At 41.9% G+C, this 23,613-nt stretch overlaps 2 protein-coding genes across 4 annotated transcripts in view; both read right to left on the bottom strand.

Annotated features, from left to right (window-relative positions):
- SYCP3 (synaptonemal complex protein 3) overlaps positions 1 to 8,420 on the bottom strand; it is an 8,703-nt gene extending 283 nt beyond the window's left edge. Inside the window, exons 1-6 of the mRNA XM_087813800.1 lie at positions 8,294 to 8,420; positions 7,322 to 7,385; positions 7,114 to 7,148; positions 4,708 to 4,825; positions 3,796 to 3,895; positions 566 to 664 (exon numbers count right to left, since the gene is read on the bottom strand). Of these exons, the coding sequence (XP_087669926.1) occupies positions 566 to 664; positions 3,796 to 3,895; positions 4,708 to 4,825; positions 7,114 to 7,148; positions 7,322 to 7,385; positions 8,294 to 8,420 (543 nt within the window). The remainder of the gene's footprint in view (positions 1 to 565; positions 665 to 3,795; positions 3,896 to 4,707; positions 4,826 to 7,113; positions 7,149 to 7,321; positions 7,386 to 8,293) is intronic.
- An 8,749-nt stretch (positions 8,421 to 17,169) lies between these two features.
- GNPTAB (N-acetylglucosamine-1-phosphate transferase subunits alpha and beta) overlaps positions 17,170 to 23,613 on the bottom strand; it is a 59,447-nt gene continuing 53,003 nt past the window's right edge. For all 3 annotated transcript variants that reach the window (XM_087814856.1, XM_087814857.1, XM_016223207.2), the window contains 2 exons: positions 20,773 to 20,863; positions 17,170 to 18,577 (listed from right to left, as the gene is read on the bottom strand). In XM_087814856.1, the coding sequence (XP_087670982.1) occupies positions 18,500 to 18,577; positions 20,773 to 20,863 (169 nt within the window). In that variant the 3' untranslated portion in view covers positions 17,170 to 18,499. The remainder of the gene's footprint in view (positions 18,578 to 20,772; positions 20,864 to 23,613) is intronic.

Genomic DNA, 23,613 nt, shown 5'->3' on the forward strand with positions numbered 1-23,613 from the left:
ATTTTCAAAAGTAGGAACTTTAAAAAATTCAAATAGTGTACATTATTTATTGTGAATAAAAATATTCTAAGTAATACATCAAAATCTGAATACCCACTAAAGGATTAAAAAGTGTCAGACATGAATCAAAGAGTAGTATAGGAGGTACAACAGTAGTGTGCTTTGCTTGAAACAATGGATTAATGAACTGTTAAGGTTCCAATATCAAACATATTCAAAAAAAGACTGGAAGTTTACCTAGAATGATTTATGAACTTTCTATTTTCAGTTGAACTGAGAACTGTCACTAGTGCTAATATTATGTACGAATCTTATGCATAATATGTACATTTTTTGGTAAAATTCCCAATTTACCATTTTCTATTTTGAATAATTTCCACAAAAACATTAGAATCTGAAAGCAGAATACACTTAGTACTTAAATCAAAAACAATTCAAAATGAAAATTAGTTAAGAATTTTAAATGCATAAGCAAAATGTTTTTCCTTTAACTTGGGAAAAATTTATCTTCTACTTCCAACATAAATTCTTTTCTAAGAATATACTGTTACCAAATACAACAGACCTTTATGAACTGCTCATATAACTGTTTAATTGTTTTCAGTCTCTGGCTCTGAACAACTCTAGATTGTTGAAAAACCTTTTGTTGCTGTCGAAACAAATTCTACAAATGTAAAAGAAAAAATTATGTGATAACAATTTGAGTAAAATTTAGCAAAAAAATAAGCCTAAAGAGAATAGTTTTAAAATCAATACTCCAAAAATTTTTTTACTATTATAACAAAATTTAGATAATCTGTGTTCACCATAAATATACAACATAATAATCCTACACCGACTAGGAAATCTTTTTTCTTCCCAATTCTCACCCAAGGATAGTTTTTCCATTGCTTTTCAGAGAGAGTGGAAGGCAGAGAGACAGAAAAACATCAATGTAAGAGAGACAAATTGATTGGTTGCCTCCAGCACATGCCCCTCCCGCGTACTGGGGATTGAGCCCTTGGCCAGAATCAAATCCGGGACCCTTCAGTCCATGGGCCAACGCTCTAACTACTGAACAAAATCAACTAGGACTAGGAAATCTTAACAATACTCAGAATGTCTTAATTGTTGGTGCTTTCAATATCAACACAGATGGTCCTTTCAGTAATGTGGTCTTTCAGTTCCTTGGCCTACTCTCTACCAGTGATTTTGCCCTCCACCCTACGTTAGCCATTCTCTTGCATACTCACACCCTAGATTTTGTCATTACCAGTAACTCTACCTCTGTGGAGTATGAATAACAGCATACTACTCTGAACTCTTTTAAATAAACTTACCATATATGAAATATGAAATTTAATCCTCGAAGCAACTCTATGAGGTAGGTATTCTTGTTATCCCTTTCATAAATGAGGAAACTGGGGAAAAGAAAAATAATTTCTCCATAGTTCACAGCTAGCATTTGGTCAAACCAGAATGTGATTGTAAACAGTATGTTTCTAGAATCCAGGCTCTAACCATTACTCATAGTGTTTCTCCATATATCCCACTATTCAACCACTTCCTCTTTACTGTTCTAGCTCACTCTCTTTAGTATTACAGATTTAGTATTACAATAATCTATCAAAACCTAGAATCTTTTCACCCTACCTACTTTTCACTGTCCCCTACTCCAATGTCCTCTTTCCCAGTGTAAATTCTATGGTCAATCATAATAATTACTCCTTTGCATCTATACCCTGCTCCCTTCTCACTCTGTCACACTTATTTGGCTAAACCCCAACCCTGGAAAACACAACTCTAGCCACTCTGCCTACATTCCTGCAGATGGTCATAGTTGGAGAAAACCCCACAGTTACACTAACAGGTCTCACTTTAAACCATGATAACTAGCCTAAATTGGACCCTTAGTGCAGCTTGGCAGTTAGGTATCCTTAGTCTTTTCACTGGCCCACTCTCAGGAAAATATTTTAAACCTCCTCATCTGACCTCAAAAGGCAGCATATTTTCCACCCTCTGATGACCTTAATTATTTCACTAAAGAAATAGAAGCAATCCAAAGAGAACTTTCAGTCTCCCATCACCGTCTCTACCCACCCACCTTCATTTCTTAGTGCTCATATACTCTACCTTCTCTCCTGTTTTTAAGGATGAACTATTCCTACTAAGGCTAACTTCTTCACATGTACTACCCATTCTCAAGAATTTACCAACTGTCTGCCCTCTTCCCATTGTTTTTTATTTTTTCCGGAAGATTATTTCTATCAGCACACAAACATGTTGGTCTTTCATCATTCTTTTAAAAAAAAACCACGCCCTGGCTAGTGTAACTCAGTGGTTAGAGTGTTGGCCTGTGTACCAAAGGATTGAGGGTTCAATTCCCAGTCAAGGGCATGTACCTCAGTTGTAGGTTCGATCCCCAGCAGTGGTCCGGGCTCATGTGGGGGGGCAACCAATCTATGTGTCTCTCTCACATCAGTGCTCCTCTCTCTTCCCTTCCCTCTCTCCTTTCCTCTCTCTCTAAAAATCAGTGGAAAAAACATCCCCTGGAGAGGATTAACAAAACAATAAAACCCCACAACACTATTCTTTTTCTACTCAGGCTACCACCCCATTTTCCCCCAGTTTTATAGTCATTCCAGTTGGGTTTTTGCACCATTATTCCATCAAAATCACTGTTCAAGACTGATCAAAACCATTCTGATCCACACCAATGACCTTCACATTGCCAAATCTACCTTATTTGGCCTATAAGCAGCATATGAAATGGTTAATCCTGTTCTCTCCTTAAAAGGCTTTCTTCACTTTGTTTAGTGGTTTTCTTTCTATTAGGCCACTCATTCTCATTGTCTTAAACTCTAAACATCGAAGTCTACAGGCCCAGTTCTTAGACTTCTCTTTTACATTTATAATCACGCCCTTGTTGATTTCATCCAACCTCATGGCTTAAATGCTATCTTTATGTTGAGAATTCCCAACTTTGTATGTTCAACCCATATCTCTTTCCGGAACTTGACTCATACCAATGGCTTACCCTTGGTATGTTTCATATGCACCTTAAATTTAGCATTTCCAGAACTGAGCTGATCAATCCTTAAAATTATTTGATATAAATAACACCTTAGCTCTTAGATAAGAAATGTGTAATAATTTTATAAACAATGAAAGGATGAAATAAAAGGATAATGTAGTTATATATGTGGAGCTGATTTCCATCTCTCATAGAAATAGGCAGGTAACACAAGAGTAAACCATGTTTTGACCATAATGACTGGTTCAGTAATGGGCAAATGATCCAGATTGATCAGTGATGTTCCTCCAGAGGACTTTTCTGCCAGAGTTACTAGGGAAGACTCTCTTAGTCCTCTGGGGTTACTAAACTTGTCCTTAAGTCTGGGATTGCAAGACGCTATCTTGCTTACCACATTGAGAGAGCCTACTAAGCACTAGAGACAGAGCCAAGATGATGCTACGTGAGCCATCCTTGTCCACCCCATCCATCTATGCCAGAAGCTAAACTACCCCTGGACATTTTTTTATATAAACAAATAATCCTTTTTTACTTTGACAAATGTTTGTTACTTGGAACTGGAAGAATCCCAACCAATACAGGAAGCAAAGACCATTAGCTTTTATGAGTATGATATATGCCTATACTTTTCTGGTTTACCATTCAGCAGGACCAAAACACATAGCCAGCAATGGATAATGGAACCTGACCAAATTCTGTAAGTCTCCTACAAGGCTAGGCTCTCCATTCCTATTTGACACTTGGTTAAGTAGATTAGTTATAAAGCTAAACAGGATACTAACAGCTAGTTTTTCTTCTTGTTCCTCAGCTTTCTGCACATCTATCTCCCACTGCTGAAACAAAGTCAGAAACTGCTGAGAATATTCCTGGTTAAGCTTCTGCCTGTAAAACATAATAATGAATATTGTCATATTTCCTACCAGTATGAAAAAAACATTCAAAACAAAATTGACTTTACGTAATTTATACTATAATAAAATAAGGAAATAAAAGCACCTAACATTTCAGATATGAAACCAGTAAGTAAAATTATGATTCCAGAAGTATTTATTCTCCTAACCCCAACAGAAAAGTCCTCTCAACATGCTTTAGCTCTTGAAGACTAAGGAAATCTTATTGTATACATAAAACTTCCAGAAAACCCCATTTTACTGCCAAGAAGTTTATTTTTTATTTTCTCCTACTGAATATGGGTTCTGATATGATAGATTCAATGAAGTTATATTTTATCATATAAGATTTCCAAATAGACATATTTCACTTAATTTTTGCCCATTTTGGTACAATGATTTTATACAAAATAAGTTAACTTCAGCTTAAATATACAAATTATTTACAATATAAGATTGGTCTTTTTCTACACTGTTAAACAGTTGACCATCACAAGATTAGTGGTTTATATGACATTTTATTTAGCTAGTATATTTCTATAACATAGAAATTACCTTTAGAGCAAAGAAACCTCAACTTTTATTTAAAAAGGATTGATAAAGGTAATCTTTATTGATTTCTAGGAAATGTATTTCAAGTCTATGAGAGTGAAGCTATAGGACTAAAGAACGTAGAGAAAAATCAAGCCAAATATATTTTTTACTGGAGACTCCAATAAATATAGCATTTTTAAAATAATTTACATTAATGAATACTATGAAATGATAAAAATATTGTGTCAGTGAAAGAACCAACAGCCATACCTTTGATCTTGTTGGGTTTTCCAAATATGTTCAATTTTCTGGTTACTGGTTTTGAGAGAAGCCTTGGTATACATTGCTAGTCTTTTTCTCTTTGCAAGAAGAGCGTTGTTAATGTCAGCTATATGGAAAATACATATTCATTAAAATGTAATATTGAAGAATATTACATATTGTGTTCCCACACATTGAAATAAATAAATATGGGTAAAGTTGGTTCAACAGTTTCAGAAAGACATTTAAAATTAAATTTTAAAATAGGCATAATATCCAAAAGCAAGGTTATTTGCTTTTTTCTGAGAAACTTTTAGTTATTAGTATCCCAGTTCTGCTTTTCCTAGCTAGAGATTTTTTAACTTTATAGATGATTAAAAAGAGCTAATAAAAGGAAAAAATGGGTCTCAACGACAGGCTTTAATTTCCTCATGAAAAAACACAAAGGCAAAATTTTTCTAAATTTATTTTTACTCACCCCAACTGAAACAACACATTTAGATGAATTATTGTTAGAACTCATTATATGAAACACAAAAAACTATTTTTTAATCCAAAAAGGATAAAGATAGTTAAAGAATAAGGAAATTACTATTTTTTTAATCTTCACCCAAGGACACACTTAAAGAGAGGGAGAGAGAGAGGGGAGAGGGGAGGGGAGGGGAGGGGAGGGGAGGGGAGGGGAGGGGAGGGGAGGGGAGGGGAGGGGAGGGGAGGGGAGGGGAGGGGAGGGGAGGGGAGGGAGAGAGAGAGAGAGAGAGAGACAGAGAGAGAGAGAGAGAGAGAGACAGAGAGAGACAGAGACAGAGAGAGACAGAGAGAGACAGAGAGAGACAGAGAGAGACAGAAACATAATGTGTGAAACATCGATTGGTTGCCTTTCACATGCCCCCCAACCAGGGATCAAACCTGCAATCCAGGTATGTGCCCTGACCAGGAATCAAACCAGCAACCTATGGGTGCACAGGATGATGCTTAACCAATTTAGCCACTCTGGCCAGCAAGAAAATTATTTTTTTTAAAAATATAGTCAGTGATCATTTTAAGCATATAATTTACTAAGTCAGACAAAAACCAAGCATAGAAATATAACTTAAGTAAATATCTAGATAAATTCATTCAAGAACCTTTTGAATACTTTCATGAGCTCTTTATAGCACATTTTTATCCATAAGTACTGTATTTCAAAAAAATTTTTAATGTTTTTATTGATTTTAGAGAGAGGGAACGTGAAACATTGATGTGAGAGAGAAACATGGATTGGTTGCCTCCCATAAACACCCCAACCAGGGACAGAACCTGCAACCTGGGCATGTGCCCTGACTGGGAATTAAACTGGCAACCTTTTGGTGTGCAGGACAATGCTCAATCAACTAAGCCACACCAACCAGGGCTCAAAAAAATACTTTAAGTAATGCTTTTCTAAAAACATGCATATGGATTTACCATCAATAGTTATTTTTCAGTTATCATGATGGAGCTGATTATATAAATATTTTATATGTTCAATATCCAACAATAAATACATATAATCACAAATCAAGCATTTTGCCACCACCAAACAGAGCAGAGCTTTAAAAAAAGACTTAATGCCCGGCCGGGTATGGCTCAGCAGTTGAGCATTGACCTAGGATCTGGGCGATTGGGGTTCGATTCCCGGTCACGACCCCCAGCAGGGGGCATGCACGAGGCAGCCGATCAATGACTCTCTCATCATTGATGTTTCTCCCTCTCCTTTCCTCTGCAATTAATAAAGACATATTTAAATAAAAATAAAATAAAAATAAAGACTTAATTCTATGATGAATAAATCATATAAAGACAAATATTGACTTTTTGAATACTATGTCCCCTAACACAGTTAATATAATTGATATTTGACATACTATTTGAAGTTTATGAACTTTTTATCTGATTATACATCTCTTACTAGCTAGCAAAGCTGTTTTTAATTCTCAACTACATAGTTTACTAATATAAAAATAACAATAAAAAGTTATTTCAAAGGCTTCCGTTTACACTAACCCTGCTGAAGAAAAGAACTAAACAATGTCATAGAAAACTAAATTGAGAAAATGGAAAACTGACATACATACAGGTGTATGTGCATGTGTGTAGTCTGTGGAAGTCTGCAAAAGTCCAAAGAGAGGTAGAAAATTTTCCCATCCACTTTGTCCTAAAATTCCAATCCATTAAATTCACACATGCATAAAATAAAAGCACCATTCCAGTACTCATCATTGTTAGTACCATTTGCACTCTTCTCATCAACAACTGGAAAAGGTTAAGGAAAACTATGAAGCTGAATCAAACAAGAACAAGGCAGTAAATGACAGTTTTGAGTACACTGATTATTATACACGTTATTTGGTTTTAAACAATTTTCTTTAAATACAAGTATCTCCTAAAACGTACCTCCAAATTTTTCCAGCATATTTTGTACTTCACCCCTGTGAAGAAATTACATTTAAAAATTTTTCATTAAGGATCCATAAAATATCATGCTTGTTTTGGAAGAAATATCAGCCCCCCCCTCCAGTATTTTACATATAATACTCATTGGACAACCAAAGTAGACTTAAAGTACTTATCTAACAGGCAAAACTTATGTTGAGCACATTACCCCACATCTTCAACTACTGCAGAAGTCCTTTTCTTCCCAAGCTTATCAATTGCTGGAATCTTTGCTGCATTGACAATAAAAAATAAAAATATTTTTGAAATTAAGTATGCTATTTGGGTAATTTTTAATGAAGTAATATCTTAATCTTGAAGTCTTTTAGGCTTTTTGCAACATGAATTTTTAAAGCAGATATATAAACGTAATACTTTCTCTGCAGGTCAGGTGAAATTAAGTCAAGATCCAGGACTTTTTTTTTTTTTTGGTAAATATATCTTTATTGATTTCAGGGAGAGGAAAGGAGAGGGAGAGACAGAAACATCAACAATGAGGGAGTCACTGATCTGCTGCCTCATGCACCACTCCCCACCCCCACCCCCCCACACACACCCCAGGGATCCAGCCGGCAACCTGGGCATGTGCCCAGGAATAGAACTTTGATCTCCTGGATCCTAGGTCTATGCTCAACCTCTTAGCCACGCTGGCTGGGCCTTTTTTTTTTTTTTTAATTTAATTGTCATCTGAGGGTATGTTTTAATTGATTTGAGAGAGAAAGAAATATCGATGAGAGAGAAACACCAATCAGTTGCCTCCCCTACTCCCCAAGACTGGGGAATTGAACCCTCAACCTGTGGATATACCCAGACGGGGAATCAAACTGACCACCTTCTGGTGTATGGGAAGAAGCTCCAACCAACCCAGCCGCACCCGCCAGGACTCCAGGACCATTTTCAAGAAACAATTGTGCAAGTTTTCCTGTGTTAATGTCATAGTAAGCCATGTACTATTTATCAGACATTATGGGAATAATGACTGCAAAGGCTAGATATGCTATATAAGCTCCTCTAACTCCAAATGAGAAACATGAAGTACATTAAAATGCTTGACAAAGTATTACTATCATTTAAAATGCAGTAGGTTCAAAATAAATGAACCGTAGGCCATGGTCACTGCACAGTGTTAGATATACTGTACCGTCGGTAGCATCCTCCTCTGAACCACTCAGATCTTTCTTATCTTCTTTCTCAAAGTCATAGGCTCTTACAGCCTGATCCTCCATGGACGTCTTCCTATCCTCCAGCAATGTCTTCCTACCCTCCATTGACGTCTTCCCAGATTTCCCCATATGTTTTCTTCCAGAGGGCACCATATTTAGATGTTCTCTGACCTGTAAAAAATAAATCTCAAACGTGAATCCAAAGATACCATTTAAATAAACCGGTAAATTTCAAAATTAGAAATATCTTTGTTTGTTAATCCTCACACGAGGATATTTTTTTCATTGCTTTTTTAGAGAGAGTGGGAGGCAGGGAGGGCGCGGGGAGAGGGAAGCACCTTGTGAGAGTCTCGCCGAGTGGTCGGCTCCCTCCGGCGCCCCACCGGCCGGAATCTAACCTACAGCCGGGGTGCCTGCCCTTGGCCGGGAATCAACCCCACGACCCCTCGGGCGCGGCCAACGCTCTAACCACGGGGCTCGCCGGCCAGGGCAGAAACATCAGATTCTCTTCGTTAATAATATTTCCACGTTTTCCTTATTTTGATAAGATGAGAGCATCCACCTGGCTTGCAGGCGCGCTGCTGTGGAGTTCACAGCTGAGGGCTGGCAGAGCGGGCCTTTAGCCCGGCCTCTCCCATGGTCTGGCTAAACTGGGCAAACCTAGCTTTTGCACGTCAGAGAGAGAAACCACGGTCCACAGGATCCACCGGAGCGCGCCGTCAGGCCCGGCCCGGCCCAGCCCCCGCTTTCCGCGCGCCACGCCCGCGCCACCGCCCAGCTCCGTGGGTCGCTCCGCCCCAGTCGTCCCTTCGCGCCCAGTCGCCCCCTCGGCCCCAGTCTCCCCCTCAGCCCCGGTCTCCCCCTCGGCCCCAGTCACCCCCTCAGCCCCGGTCTCCCCCTCGGCCCCAGTCGCCCCCCTCGGCCCCAGTCTCCCCCTCGGCCCCAGTCGCCCTCCTAGCCCCTCAGCCCCGGTCTCCCCCTCGGCCCCAGTCGCCCTCTTGGCCCCTCAGTCCCGGTCTCCCCCTCGGCCCAGGTCGCCCCCTGAGTCATGGACGACCCCTCGGTCCCCGGGGCCTGGTCGTCCTCACACCCCCTCGGCCCCTGGGCTCCTGGTCGCCCCCTCGGTCCCGGTCACCCCCTCGGCCCCGGTCTTCCCCCCATTCAGTCCCTTGGCCCCAGTCGCGCCCTCGCCCTCTCAAGGCCTTGCTCTCATTTTCCTGTCAAAGGCCCCAGGTGGTCCCACTGAGAATGATTTACCTCAGATCAAGAGTAACCTCTGACTCAACTACGGCCCAGGACAAACTCCTACCCTCCTCACGCCTGAAAAACAACACCCCCACTGGCTCAGGGCCACAACTGCAGGTTTCTGACAGGTGTCCCCCGCACTCCAGCCTCCCCACCCCCAGCTCCTCACCTGAGGCGCCCGCTTCGATACCCCGACGCTCCTCTGAGGCAACTCAGAATTCGCGCGGGAGAAAAGCCGGCCTCCCCTTGCCCGCCAAGCAGCGTCGCTGATTGGCCGGCCGCGCGCGCATGCGTAGGGGGCCACGGGCTCCGCAGCCAGGTGTGGCGGATCCAACACCCTCTGCCGACCCAGAGCACCTTGCGGGCGCGGCCTGTGGCTGCCGTGCCCGAGGCCTGCTGCCGTCCAGGTTCTTTCTTCTTAAAAAAAATGTAGATGTTAAAATGTTATAACATTTGAAATATGCAAAAGCATATGAAAGTTATAAAACGTAATGAACCCAAAACCTGATTTGTGAAGTAAAATTTTACCAGAACCCAAGGAATCTCCTCAGGAAGCCCTTTCCCTCACATCCCCCGCTTTTCCGTCCAGAGACAGTTTTAAATTACCCTGGGTTTTGTGTAAACATTCGCCTCTCCCGTTTTGTAAGTTTTGTTGCCACACGTGTCCTTCACCGATCCTGCTCAGTTGGCTTTATTTTGGGGAGGTACCGAAAATTGTACCATAGTCTCTGTAGTATCCTGCCACTCACTTTTGTGCTTAAAATTGTGTCACAGAAAACCTGTATTATTACGTGTAGCTATGGCTTTTCCTTTTCCCTGCTGCATAATACTCCGCTGCGGCCCTCTTCTCGTCGCCGCGCCTGTGCGCGGGCGGGCGGGCGGGCGGGCGGCGGTTCCGGGGCTGCCGCCGCCGCGGGCCGTGCCCGGCGGGTCGGAGCCCTAACGCGTTACAGTCCCGGGGGGCCGCCGGGGCCCAGGTTTCCAATTTCTAACACACCCCCCCCCCCCAGCCGGGGGTCCCCTGGTTCAACATACTCGCCCTCTGGTGCGGTCAGATCTCTTCATTTTGCCATTCTAGCAGGAACAAGACATCGTGGGCCTTCTTTTCTATTTCTCCGGGCGCTGGTAAGCTTAAGACCTTGCTGTGCTCCTCAGGCACCTGCATTTCCCGTTCACTGAAACAGCTAGCTTGGCGTCTGCTGATTTTTTCGATGGGGCGGCTGGGTCCCAGTGATGTGCAGGCCTTTGCAGGTGCTGGCTGTTAACCCCCCGCCCCGAACCCGCCCACAGACAGGCAGCTTTACCCCGGGGCCGTCACAGGCAAAGGCCTTGAGGTTTTGTTTCTCACGGTCAGTCTCTGATCTTCGGTAACTAATAGGGAAAGTCTCACACTCCCCCCCCCCCAGGAGTATCCTGTGCATTCTTGAACTTTTGCTTTTCAAGTAAATTGTATTTATTTAAGATTTTAAATTGATTTTCAGAGAGAGAGGAAGGAGAGAGAGACGTGGATGCCAGCGTGAAGCATCGGTTGGCTGCCCCCGGCACCCCCCACCGGGGATTGAACCCCCAACCCGGGCATGTGCCCCGACTGGGGATGGAACCCACCACCGCCCAGTGCACACGATGACGCCCAGCACGGAGCCACACCGCTCAAGGCATCCAGTGAACTTTAGAATCCGTCGTCCGCGTTCCACGAACGAAACTCTGCTGCATTTTTTTATTGGAATTGCCTTGAATCGATAACTCAGTTCGGAGAGAACAAAGGTGGATTTTTGAATGGAAAATATAACAATTCTTCCGTATGTGAGAGTTACACCAAATATATATAAAATATTACAGGCATCCTGAGTCGTTAAGGAAGCGTCAAAAAAGACGTAAGAGATCAGCAGCTATGCAGTGAGAAGGAAAACTGCTCGCGCAGACCGGTTCAGGGCCCTGTGGACGCCGCTGCTCTCGGTCTCCAGGCCAGTCTCTCGCGTGTTGTCCCGTCTAAGTTTGCCCGTAACCGGCAAATGACGTTGATTTTATTAAAAATATAGTGAGGTGACGACTTTGCACATCAAACGTTTGTTTGTTCTCAACTTCCAAACAGGCCTTTAAATGGGGTGGGGGGGCTCTTTCCCTCCAAGTCCCCACGGGGGAGCCTAATAGCAGCTGCCAGTTCTCCCACACGGCCCCTCTTACCTGCTGGCCTCCCCACTGCACCCCGTCGGTTTCTTCCTTCTTCCCAGTGCCCTGGGCCCTCCCTCTGGGGTCACTCTCTCACTTTTCTCTGTAACCAACATGACGTTTTCACGCTTCTGTTGCATCCCCCCTGTAATTCCGCTCACGGACACAAAGGAGCCTCCTTCGAAAGGCTGAAAGGCACAAGATGATACGGACCTAGTTGATACTTTTGCAATCACAGTTAGAAAGGATCGACTCATAATTTGGAAAATTAATCTTCTAGGCAGGTGTCCCAAGCAGTCCTGTTACCGACCTCTCGGCCTCCCCTGTCCATTCACTGGACACTATGGCACCTGGCAGAGTCTTCTCAGCTGGACTCCTGCCCTCGGTTCCTTAATGTCGTCTAAAATGACCCGCCTCTGCACGCCATTCAAAGCCCCCCCACTTCCACGGCCACAGGGAAAGCTGGTCCACTTTCAGACATCCTATCCTCAAACCAGTACCTCCTACCTTTCCAGCTCCTTAGTCTCATCTGCTCCCACTATAACCGTTTGCCAGTCTCAAGACTGCCAACCCATTACCTTTTTTACTTTTCCTTTCTCCATGAGGCCCCTCCATACCTTGTCTTAGATTCAAATTCCATCATTTCAGGCAGTTTCTTGTAAATAACAGCCTGTGCTTTCATTGCATTTGGCAGAATGTTATTTCTGCAAACATCCAACGATCTTTCTCTGTGCCCACCGCTGCTCTGGTGTCTCTGGAGGAAATGACCCAAATGGAGCAAACTTATAGCACTTTAAATTTTTGAATTCCAGCCTCAATTGGGCCCTCAATGCTGCCCCAGGTTCTCCCATCTCCTATCCAACTCATTCTCCCAAGTTACCATGTTAAGCTTTTTTTACTCTTCTCAAGTTTCAACCCTGCCATCTCCCTTTATGCTTAATATTAGACCCTCTTCCTACTTTTTCTGAGGATGTAGTTCAGGCCAAAACTGCCACATCTTCCGCCATCAAACCTACAGCCTACCTGCCCACGTCTGAGTCCATTCTTTCCTCCTCTTAGACTAGGAGAGATGTCCCATGGCTTCTTGTCTTCCGAGAATCTTGCATGATCCAAGATTTCTCTCTATTTTTCTGCTCCGTCCCTCCCATTGACACTTACAGATGCTCAGATCTCTTACAACTTAAAAAATTCCTGAGTCTTAATTCCAAAAGCTACCATTCCCCTATGCCTTCCTCTTAGCAGTCAACGTTTCTAGAAGGAATTATCTAAGCTTGTCGCCTCAGTTTCCTCTTCTCCCATGTACTCTTCCAACTACTCTAAACCAACTTCGGCCCCTCCCGCCTTTTCAAAACGGTGCTCACTCTAAAGTGACCGGCGGCCTCCCTGCTGCTAAATCAAGTGGACATTCTCCGGTCCTCACCTCATGTGATTCTCAGCAAGAGTCACAACTGTTGACCCCTCATTTTTCTTCCCTCCCTCTGTTCCTTCGGCTTCTATAGCTACATGGTCTCATTGATTCTCTTAATGTTCTGGCAACTTCTCAGAATCTTTGCTAGCTCTTCCTCCCACCAATGGACTCAGGTGCTGGAGTTCCCCAGACTTTGGTTTTACTTCGTTTCCCTCATTTTGTATCCTTTCTCTAAATGTTTTCATATAAACACACAGCTTCAAATATCAGAGTTTCTAAAAGTGTGGATCTTGTATCAAGATCACTTGCAGAAGATGAAGTAGGGGAGTGCTACCAGTTAAAATGCAGGTTCTCAGGCCCAGCTCAAAGGCTACCAAATTAACTCTGTAAGTGGGGACTGGGAACCTGCATTTTAAATAAATTCTCCAGGTTATTCTCATACCACCTAAAGTTTGGAACCACTAACTTGCTGTGACACCAACAAGGACAGCTCAACATCTCCATCTGCTGACTTCCTAACAGCATTGCCTTATTTTCTTCTCACACGTTAGGAAACTTAAAAATGTGAACAACAGGAAGGAACTACGAACAAATGACAGGAGTGAATTATCTGCCCCGTGAGTTCTCAAGGTTGGGTTATGTCATCTCTTTTACTTTTCTAGTTCCAACAGAGAACTCAGCTAGGTTCAAGTTTCAAATTTGAATCTTCAACTAAATAAAAACACAAGAATTAGCCCTAGTTGGTTTGGCTCAGTGGTTAGAGCGTTGGCCCGCGGACTGAAGGATCCTGGGTTCAATTCTGGCCAAGGGCACATACCTTGGTTGCAGGCTGGATCCCCAGCCCTGGTTGGGACGAGTGCTGGAGGCCACCAATCCATGTGTCTCTCCCTCTCTGTCTCTCCCCCTTCCACTCTCTCTGAAAAGTAACGGAAAAAATATCCTCTGGTAAAGATTAAAAAAAAAAAATGCTAACACAAGAATTAGAATGACTATTTCATCACACAAAGTCTCTTAAAATGGAACAAGTTTAGCTTTTTTGAGGTTGGCTAATAAAAAGCACTCTACTTTCCACTACAATTTTGTTATTCTAGTTATAAAAGTAGTATTCAGTGTAAATCAATTTTTAGAAGATAAAAATTTTATGAAGAAAATGAATTCTCTCATAATTTCATTGCCAAGATATTTTATACAATTTTAAATGTGCAGTATTACCTTTCATTGTTTTTTTCTGTGCATATTTTCCCCCAAATAATTAAAATATATATTTTGACTTTTGTTCCTTAGTTTGCTACCAGCTCTGCAATTTCCTCGGCTTTTAATTGTGTATTACACTTCTTTTACCTAAGATACTCAACAAAAGCTTCTGGGTTTCGTTGACTGACCACACTCTCAGACTGCCTAGCTTTTCTCAGTGCCAATTCTTAGAAGACCACATTGTTACCTCTCCTCCATATATATCAAAACCCGTTTACTCGAATTACGTGGATTCCTGACAAAATGTTTTCTCATATTCTGTAGTAACCAGTGGTGCAGAATCTTGTTAAGGTTGTTTGAAAGCCTGAACATTCCATCCCTTATTTATTTCCTAAAGGACTCAAGATGCTATAGAAAACTTCTCAGTAGATGAGCTTTTGGTGATGGACCTTGAGGTATGAGTTTAAGAGACAGTCAGGAAGGAAAAGACAGGGCAAACAATAATAACAGCACCTGAAAGGATATAGAGGCATAAAAGTATGGTGTTTGGGAAAATGCAACGTGGCTGGCACAGTGTGTGGCCGTGGGCGAGATTGGCGGGGGAGGAAAAGCAGAAGGAAAACCAGAAAGATAACTTGGGACCAATAGTGGACCATAATAACCATAGCTGTGAACCAATTATAGAATATTGATTATGTGGCAGGTACTGCACTGATGCTTTACAAACATTTCTTTGAATCCTTTCAGTAATGAAATTTTATAAGGTTCACTGTATTCTAATCACCAGATTTGAATTTTCCAATTGCTTTCAAGCACAGCAGCTTCCCTTCAACTCGAGTAATTAATCCACAAGTTTGGTCTTCCACATGCCCCCAGTCTTTATTTTGTCAAGCTGGTGCTGCCACTTAATAGTGAGATCTCGGGCAAGGCCCTTAAACTAGTTAGGCCCCAATGGAAAAAGGGAGATGTGATGAGGAAATGAGATCATTAATATAAAGCATTTAGCACACAGAACGCGCTAAGACGTACCTATTATTAAGGCAACGGGAAGGAGAAATTAGTCTGACAAGACGCCCCTTCATCTCCCAACAACTGAGGCCTGTATTCCTGTCTCCATGAAGTCTCAGGTTTGCTTTAAAATATATCAACAAATAAAAGGATAGAGCAAACAAATGTGGCAAAATCTTGGTAACTGTTGAAAAGATGGGAAGTCATTGTGCTAGATTACTTTTTAAAGTTGTATACTTTTTTTTTTTTTTTTAAAGAAAGGACCATTGAGATTATCATGCAATTTCTCTTTTAGGTCCTGGTCATGGGAATTGCACTGACTTTCAAGCGTTGGGCCAACCTTGCGTTCCTGGGGTGGACTCACCTTGACCGTAAAGCATCGCTCCTTTGGGAAATAAAAGAATTGGGCTTGCTAGTGCTTTGTTTGGGATTCATGAGGGCGATGGCCTGTGGTTTTCCTTTCTTGTGGTAACTGAACCAGGCTTTGGTGTGGGGTTGCCTTGACCTCAAGGAATGAGTCAGTGTTTTCATTCTCTTTTCTACAATCTGGAGGAATTTTTATGGAGTTGGTGCTGTTTCTCTCTTAAGTGTTTTGACCCGAATTGTGATTACTCTTTCCTTTTAGATCCTTGATCTGTCAGTCATTAGGTGTATACTTTGTGGAATGTGTAGAAATAATCTTAAAAAAAAAAAAAAAAAGCTTTTGAAAAAAAGTAGGCGAAAAAATTTTTTTTTAATTAAAAAATGTGTCACTTAGCTAAATGCAGTGTAATCATTTTATCCTGACTACACTGAAAACTTCACCCCTGGCTGGATAATTAATGATCCTTTACAAAAATTTTCAACACTGCCATCATCACCACTGCCATTAACCAGGTGTATTACATATGCCATTTCCTTTAGACACCAGCATTGCCTCCCACATTTTAGAAAACTGAATCATAGCAAACAATGTCCAGGATTCAGGACTCAAACCCCAGAATTCTGACTGCAGAGAGTGGATGCTTCACCTGCTTGTGACATTGTCATGGGGAGTCAACATGGCCTGGAGGGGATGGGAGAAAAGCGATAGACAACCTGGGCTCCAATCCACCCTTGCCTATAACTGGCTGTCAGACCTTGGGCAAGTCACATAATCTTCATGACCCTGGTGCCCTCGATGATAAAATGCAGGGTATGGTCCAGGCAGTTTTGAAACTCTACCTGTGGGGCCTGCGAGTTTGGAGACACCACCGTGGGGTCAAGCAAGATGAGCAGCTTTCCTTCTTCTGTATGACGTACTGGCCTTCAATAGAATTTCATTTGCACTAAAATGATTCTGAGGCTTTAACGATTTTGAAACCACTTGTCTACTCATCAACTTCTGAGGTTTCTCTGTCCTTAATGATTCTATAGAATCATTAGATGAATGAGTCTATCAATATTCTATGAATGAGTCTATGAATATTCTATGATTCTGTGACCGATCCCATTATCTATTAAACTCCTAATTAAATGTGAACTATATTCACAAAACCACAGACGTCTCCTTCCCACCCAGTCATTTCTTTACCTTTCTAGAATAAATTCTTTACTTTTGAAATGATCTCCAGATACTCACTAAATTTTTTACCATATGATAAATCCCATTTAGAATTTATTTCCCCCCTACAAAATGACATTCTCCAGTATGTTATAATACATCCATGGCCTTACACTACTTTTCACTTATTTTCAGTAGTGTTCAGAGCAGACTCTCACACACTGTATAAGCATTCAAGTGACTCTTGAATCTGGATTACAATAAACTCACTCCTCAAAGATTTAAAAATCAAAGCATCAGACAAAATGTAAGTTGTTATGAGACTAGTTTTTGAAATACATAACTCTTACAGCACTAACACAATATTTACATCACAAGTTCTTTTTACAAAATATGTGTGCCATTTTGAAAGAATACTGTTGAGATCCTGATCTAAAATACCTGTCAGAGTTCGAAAAGGACTCATGGAATCTGGTCTCCAGAAATCTAATGCATAATGACATAAATAAAATATGGCTGAATGTCAGGGCTTACCCATACATAAAAATACTAATTCTCTATCCCAATGGTCAGCAAACAATGGCCTGTGGGCCAAATCCAGCTGGGGGCCTGTTTTTGTACAGCTGTAAGCTAAACATGGTATTGACATTTTTAAAGTTTAAAAAAATATTTTAAACTAACTAAACTAAACAGCAAAGAAGAAAATGTAAGAGACACAGATATGACCTGCAAGTATTTACTATGTGGCTTTTTACAGAAAAAGTTTGCTGATCCCTGCATTATATGAAACCAATTGGAATATACTGATGGGCGTAATAAAAGACAACACTGTAAGGTGCCAGTACCATCAGCAGGACTCATTTCTAAAATGAGGCACTTCTGTTTGAATATGTACACTTCCAAAACATAATTACATCTGAAAAGTAGCTCTGCTACTTTAACTCTAGCCCTTTATAATTCCACATGAAATCACAGTATTCTTAGGGGCTAAAATAACAAGGACAAAGTATTCCAGATGTCAGTCTTTGAACTTGTCAGTAATTATCAGTCAGCGAAGACCACTTAACAGTCTTAAAACATTAATAAAATTCATAATTTAGATATTGCCAATAGGTGGTATTGCTGCATTATTTAAATAACATCTATAAAAACATGTTTAGACATCCCAATTCTTCAGAAGCAATAACAACTAGTTAACTTAGTAGCTACTTATTTTAAAAACGAGAAATGGAAAAAAGGAGAACAAAAGACCACAAATGTAAAACCACAGCAAAAGGCTTTGGAATGCAAAGACAGGTCCCTCGGCCACCGCAAGCGGCCTGGGCTTCTGTTGGAGCGAGATGGCCATGGTCGCGTGGGAACTTGGAGCTGTCTCCTTCCAGTCAGCGGGCCTCTTCGTTAAAGAACGCCAGGTCTGTGAGCAAATGCTTTCAGAGTAAAACCAGTTCAGAACTTGCTCAACACGCATTTTCACAATTCCCGGTCAACAGGCTCCACTCTGCCACGAAACAAGCACTGCGCTGGCTGCCTCCCCCTCCGGGCCCAGCGGCTAAGCATCGCCTCCTGAAGGCGTCCTGCGACTGAAGCTTCCAAACGCTCAGTGAGTGCTGAGGTAGGTGACTTTCCAAGGAAGGTCTTCTACACCCGGATTCGATCAGGACTCGCTTCTTTCTGTATCCTCCTTCTGGGAAATATCTTCCTCTTAAGGGCAATTAACTAAATGATGAAAGACAGAAGCTAAATTTTAATTTCCATTCTGACAAACTTTGAAGTTTCTGAGAGTCATATGACCTTAACCATGTCCACAGTCTTACACATAAAAACAGACAGCAAACAAGTCTCGGTATTCTTCCCCCAAAACAAAATCAATCGCTGCTTTTGTTTGGCTTTGGACAGTTAATATACCTGGATATGTGCCTACAAGATACTTAACCCATAAGGATTAAAATTATTTTGGTCCAAGCTTCACTTTTTAAAGACCAACAGCGACAGATTTTTACAGTGATTACCAAGCAGTCATTTTCAAGATGCCTGTCAAGTCTTTCTATTGAAGGAAACTGGCTCTGCTTAGCCATTAAGACTCTGTCTCTAGGCTTAAAAATGATGAGATGCAAGATAGAATTCTTTAAAAAAAAATTAAAAACCTACATTAAAATCCTGTCACCATTTCTCCCTATAAACAGAGCAACAGTCATTTGAAAATACAGGCAATACCCAATTTATGAACGGGTTGCAAGGCAAGAAGTTCATTTGTAATTTACTAGCTAAGAATCTGGGCCCTGGTCCATGTGGCTCAGTTGGGTAAGCGTCATCCAGTGCACCAAAAAATTGCTGGTTCAATTCCCGGTCAGGGCACATGCCTGGGTTGTGGGCTCGATCCCCTGTAGGGGGTGTGCAGGAGGCAGCCGATCGATGTTCTACTCTCACATCAATGTTTCTCTTTCTCTCCCCTCTCCCTTCCTCTCCCTCTAAAAATCAATTAAATATTTTTTAAAAATAAATAAATAATTTAAAAAAGAATTTGGATAAATATTTCTTTCTCACCGAAACAGTTTATTCATGATATATCTAAAATAGAAACTTGACCACCATTAAAATAAAGTTCTGGTGAAAAAAAGAAATGTGTTTTTATGGTTTCAATTTGGGATTCTACTGTCTACCCCTCATCTCAAGGAGAAGGCAGGGCTGTGCCCAAGAGCAAAGCCCCAGGGTCTGAATGATGAGCTGGGATTCTGGGGCAGAGGAAGAGGCAGCACTGGGTGGTCTGTCTGCGGGCATGGCAGAGGTCAAGGAATTTGGTTCAAGGGGATAAAGAGGAGAGGAGATTCATTCTTTTCTTCCCTTCCCCCTCCTCCTGCCCCTCTGGTTCCGTTCTCGGCTGGTATAAACGACACAGATGAAAGGTGGCCCCCTGTTCCTTTTCACTGCCACCAGCTGCTCCTTTCACCCACGGTCACTCCTACCCCACCGCAGGCGAGCACAGCAGGCTCACAAGTTCCTCACTGGACTCCTGTTCTAAAAGCAGGTGCAGTCTTTTTGAGATTTTTTTTCTTTAAGATTTTTACCTGCCAGGAACAATGGCAACAAATATCAAAAACAAGATTTATATTCCCTGGGGAGCAGTCCTGCTCGCCTGCCCAATTCTCCGCTTCCTCAATGTCCCCCTCTGCGGCAGGAAGCCCAGGCACTGTTTATCCTAAAGCTCAGTACTTCATCTCCTCCTTCTCAAGGTAAGAAAATATTTTCAGCGTAAGTTTCCCATAAGTCACAGCTGAAAAAAGCTCCACTAAGTCACCTGGAAAGGAGGCTGAGACTAGGCTCACTTGCCCTGCACAAGTCAGGTCGTCCAGACACCGCTCCCTTCCCTCTTCAATCCTTTCTCTTCAGAGCATTTCACACCTGGGCCTAATAAGGATTCTCTTGCCCCTTTCTCTTTACATCAGAAATTTGCCCCCTACTCCTGGAACCTCACCTGAAGGAAGTTGTGCCTATGTGGAAAAGTCTCAGCAACTCAAAAAAAATTTAAGTGGGAAAAATAAAGATAAGATACTTCAGTCACTTTTAGTAAGATTATAAGAAAGAAAGAAAACTTGAAGACCCATTTTCAAAAACAGTATCAGATGAGGATTCTAGGTGGTTTTTGGTTAAAAGTACTGAGAGCTTTTCAGCTTTAGCTTGAAGTCTGCAAGTTAATCTATTGAGGCCCAGGTAATGGATCTAGAAGACAGATGAAGGCTATTATGTGTGACGCCTGAATATTATGAAATGTATTTGACATAGTGACACATAAGCTATAAACCAACAGAAGAAATTCAAATTTTCTTGTGACTTTACATAATTTTCTAAAAGAATCAGATACTGATATATCAGAAAATACTGTTTGATCCCTACATAAAATATGTAAAACTTACCTGTTCAGCAAAAAAAGAGAATACAGTAAACATGATCAATGTTGCTAGTACGCAATGAGTCCAAAACTTCAATTTATCTCGATATGCTCTCCTGTTCAGAGAGAGAAGAAAGCAATTGTGTAGCTCTGTGCATGGTTTCACAATATTACTTAGAGTTATTTATATACCAGTTTAGCAAAGACAACCATGTGACACTGAAAAACATTGTTTGGAGGCAATTCTAAAATGTTACCACAATACTCATTTCCAACCTGAGTTCCAATTTTTCATTATATTTGAATTAGTAAAAGTTATTCAGGCAGAGAAGAAACTTCTAAAGAAAATTACTTCTGGCATTTAAACAAAAGCATACTTTCATTCATTTTTAATTATTCATTCATATTCACTTTTTCACTCAGTCACTCAATAAATACTTCCTGTGGCTACAGAGAGATGGACAAGATGAATTTCCTACTCTCAAGTGTTTATAAGCCTGGGAAGTCATTGACATGCAGACAACTAACCATCACACAAGATGGAGAGAAATATGTATTATCCAAAGCAAAGTCTTGTGGGAAAACTTAGAGAAATGAAGAAAGCATCTCAGAGGTAGGGACATTTCATTTAAGCCTTGAAGGCGGGGAGGGAAAGCCGAGTCCCATAGAACTGAATGCAGCCAGGCACCGTGGAATCAGGGAGAGCTACGCCAGGGGCCCGACAGCAGGTGGGCACGAACTTCGGTTTGTCTGGAAAATCATGTAATGGGGTTTGAACATTACTCCAGTGGAAAAGTGGATGAAACAGGGGGTGTGTGAAAACTGTGACCATTTGAAGGATGATGTCACCAGCAGATGACCAAACACAGGCAGTCACCTTAGTCCAGGCATGAGAAAGGAGCGAGGGGCAGTGAGAGTGGAAAGAAACAAGCCACAGAAGAAATATTCTGAGAGTACAATCAACTGGACTTGGAGACAGAATCCTGGGGTATATAAAGAGAGGCAATATAGCAGTTTCCTTATCTGTAAGTTGAAAATAAATAATTTATTATGAAGTTTAAATAAATAAGGCTTGGAAGATATGCTAATAACTACCAAATTCAGGTCTCTGTGCTGATTCTCAGTCACAGCTGTCTGGCAGTAGATGACTCTACCTCACGTCACATATTCATAGTGGTGCTCTCTCCCACTCACTTGTTCCTGCTGTATGTCCTACGTCTGTTGATCATAACAAGCTTCAGTCAGTTCTAATGTCTACAGCGTCATTCAGAATCTGTGTAATTTAAAGAGCGAAGAAGCCATAGACTGTAACACAGCTGATGAATTGCCCAGGAACTAGAGAGTCCTATAATAGCTGGAGGTAAACCAAGCTTCCCTCAGCCACCCATCCACTAAGCACCTACTATGTGCTAAGAAGGCACCATGGACTCAGACACAAGACACCACCTCTGCCCCTGAAGAGGGCTCAAAGACTACCAGCAGAGAGAAAAACACCAGACACTGCTACCCTCAACAAAGGGGAACAAGAAGAAAGCCAATCCGGAAACCAGGGGAAGATGACAGGGGACTCAAGAGCACTGTGTCCCGAAAGGAAAGAGGAGAAGGGAAGTTTCTAGCAAGCAGGGCAGTGTCGGTGGGTCAGCAGTAAGAGGTGGTGCAGAAGCGGGAGGAGGAGGGAGCCCAGACCAGGGAGCCGCAAAGAGCACCCTCTGCCTGATTCTTCCATCTGTACAGCTCAGAAGCCCAAGCTCTCTCAAGCTGCTCTCAGCCCACTCCTTTCTTATGTGATTGAGCTCCTGAAGGTGACTTCAGTCACAGACTGCACCTGGGGAGTGTTGAACACTTGAAACCATCCAAGTTCTTTCTCCTCTGAACTAAAGAAAAGAGAAAATGGGGAGAAGCCATTCCAGTCATTTCTGGAAGACAAGAGCCATTATTTAGTAATAGCTTCTCCTTATCAAAAGAAAAATATATAGATATTATCAATACACGTGCTAATTGTCTCACCAAACTCCAAGACACTAAAGAATTCTAACTTCTTCTCTCAAATCTCCCCTAATTCTGCCCACTGCTTTCTCTTTACTCCCTGGACTATGTCCTCGGTTCACACCTTGACTGTGTTTCAGGACAACTGAAGTGCTTACTACTTGTCTCCCTGCCTCCAGCTCCCAGACAACACTAGTCACTCCAAACAACTTCCTCACCAGTCCCACCCCCACACTACCGTGAGTTATCTTTCCAAATCATGAAGTCTGATCAAGACAAACACCTAAAAAAACCTCTCCTGGGGAGCGCCATTCTCTAAAGAAAGAAGTCTAACTCAGACACAGCCCTTCACAACCTCCCCTGGCGGCTCAAGAGCCCTCTTGCTCAGCTCTGTGCCTCCATCCCTAGTACCCAGCGTGGGGCGGGCGGCCAGGGACGGGGTTCAACATCTCCCTACACTGAAGGATAAGATTATCTTTAAGTGCTAGAAACTGAAAATAAAAGATGAAGGAAACATTATGAAGCAACTTTGAAACGGAGTGGACTGTGTGGGGGTGGGGGAGCGGCGGGTGAGATGGGAAACAGGAGGGGAATCAGGCTGGACTTGCCACTCATCAGCTACTTCACCCTGAGCAAGTCACTCAGCTTCTACTACGACATTCTCATCTGTGATGTGGCTATAGTGGTACCTTTAGTTGTAAAGACTAAAGTAAATATATTGCCAGCACAGTGTCTGCCATGTAGCAGGTGCTCAAGAAGCAAGGTAGCTACTCTGATGGCCGTGATGACAATGACCAAGGCTCAGCAGATAAGCTCAGCCAGTGAGAGCTTAGTAAAAGGTGTATTTCAACAATTAAGCTCAATAAAAACTATAAGTGTA

Source organism: Miniopterus natalensis, chromosome 2 (genome assembly GCF_054644295.1).
Source record: "Miniopterus natalensis isolate mMinNat1 chromosome 2, mMinNat1.hap1, whole genome shotgun sequence".
Taxonomy (NCBI): Eukaryota; Metazoa; Chordata; class Mammalia; order Chiroptera; family Miniopteridae; genus Miniopterus; species Miniopterus natalensis.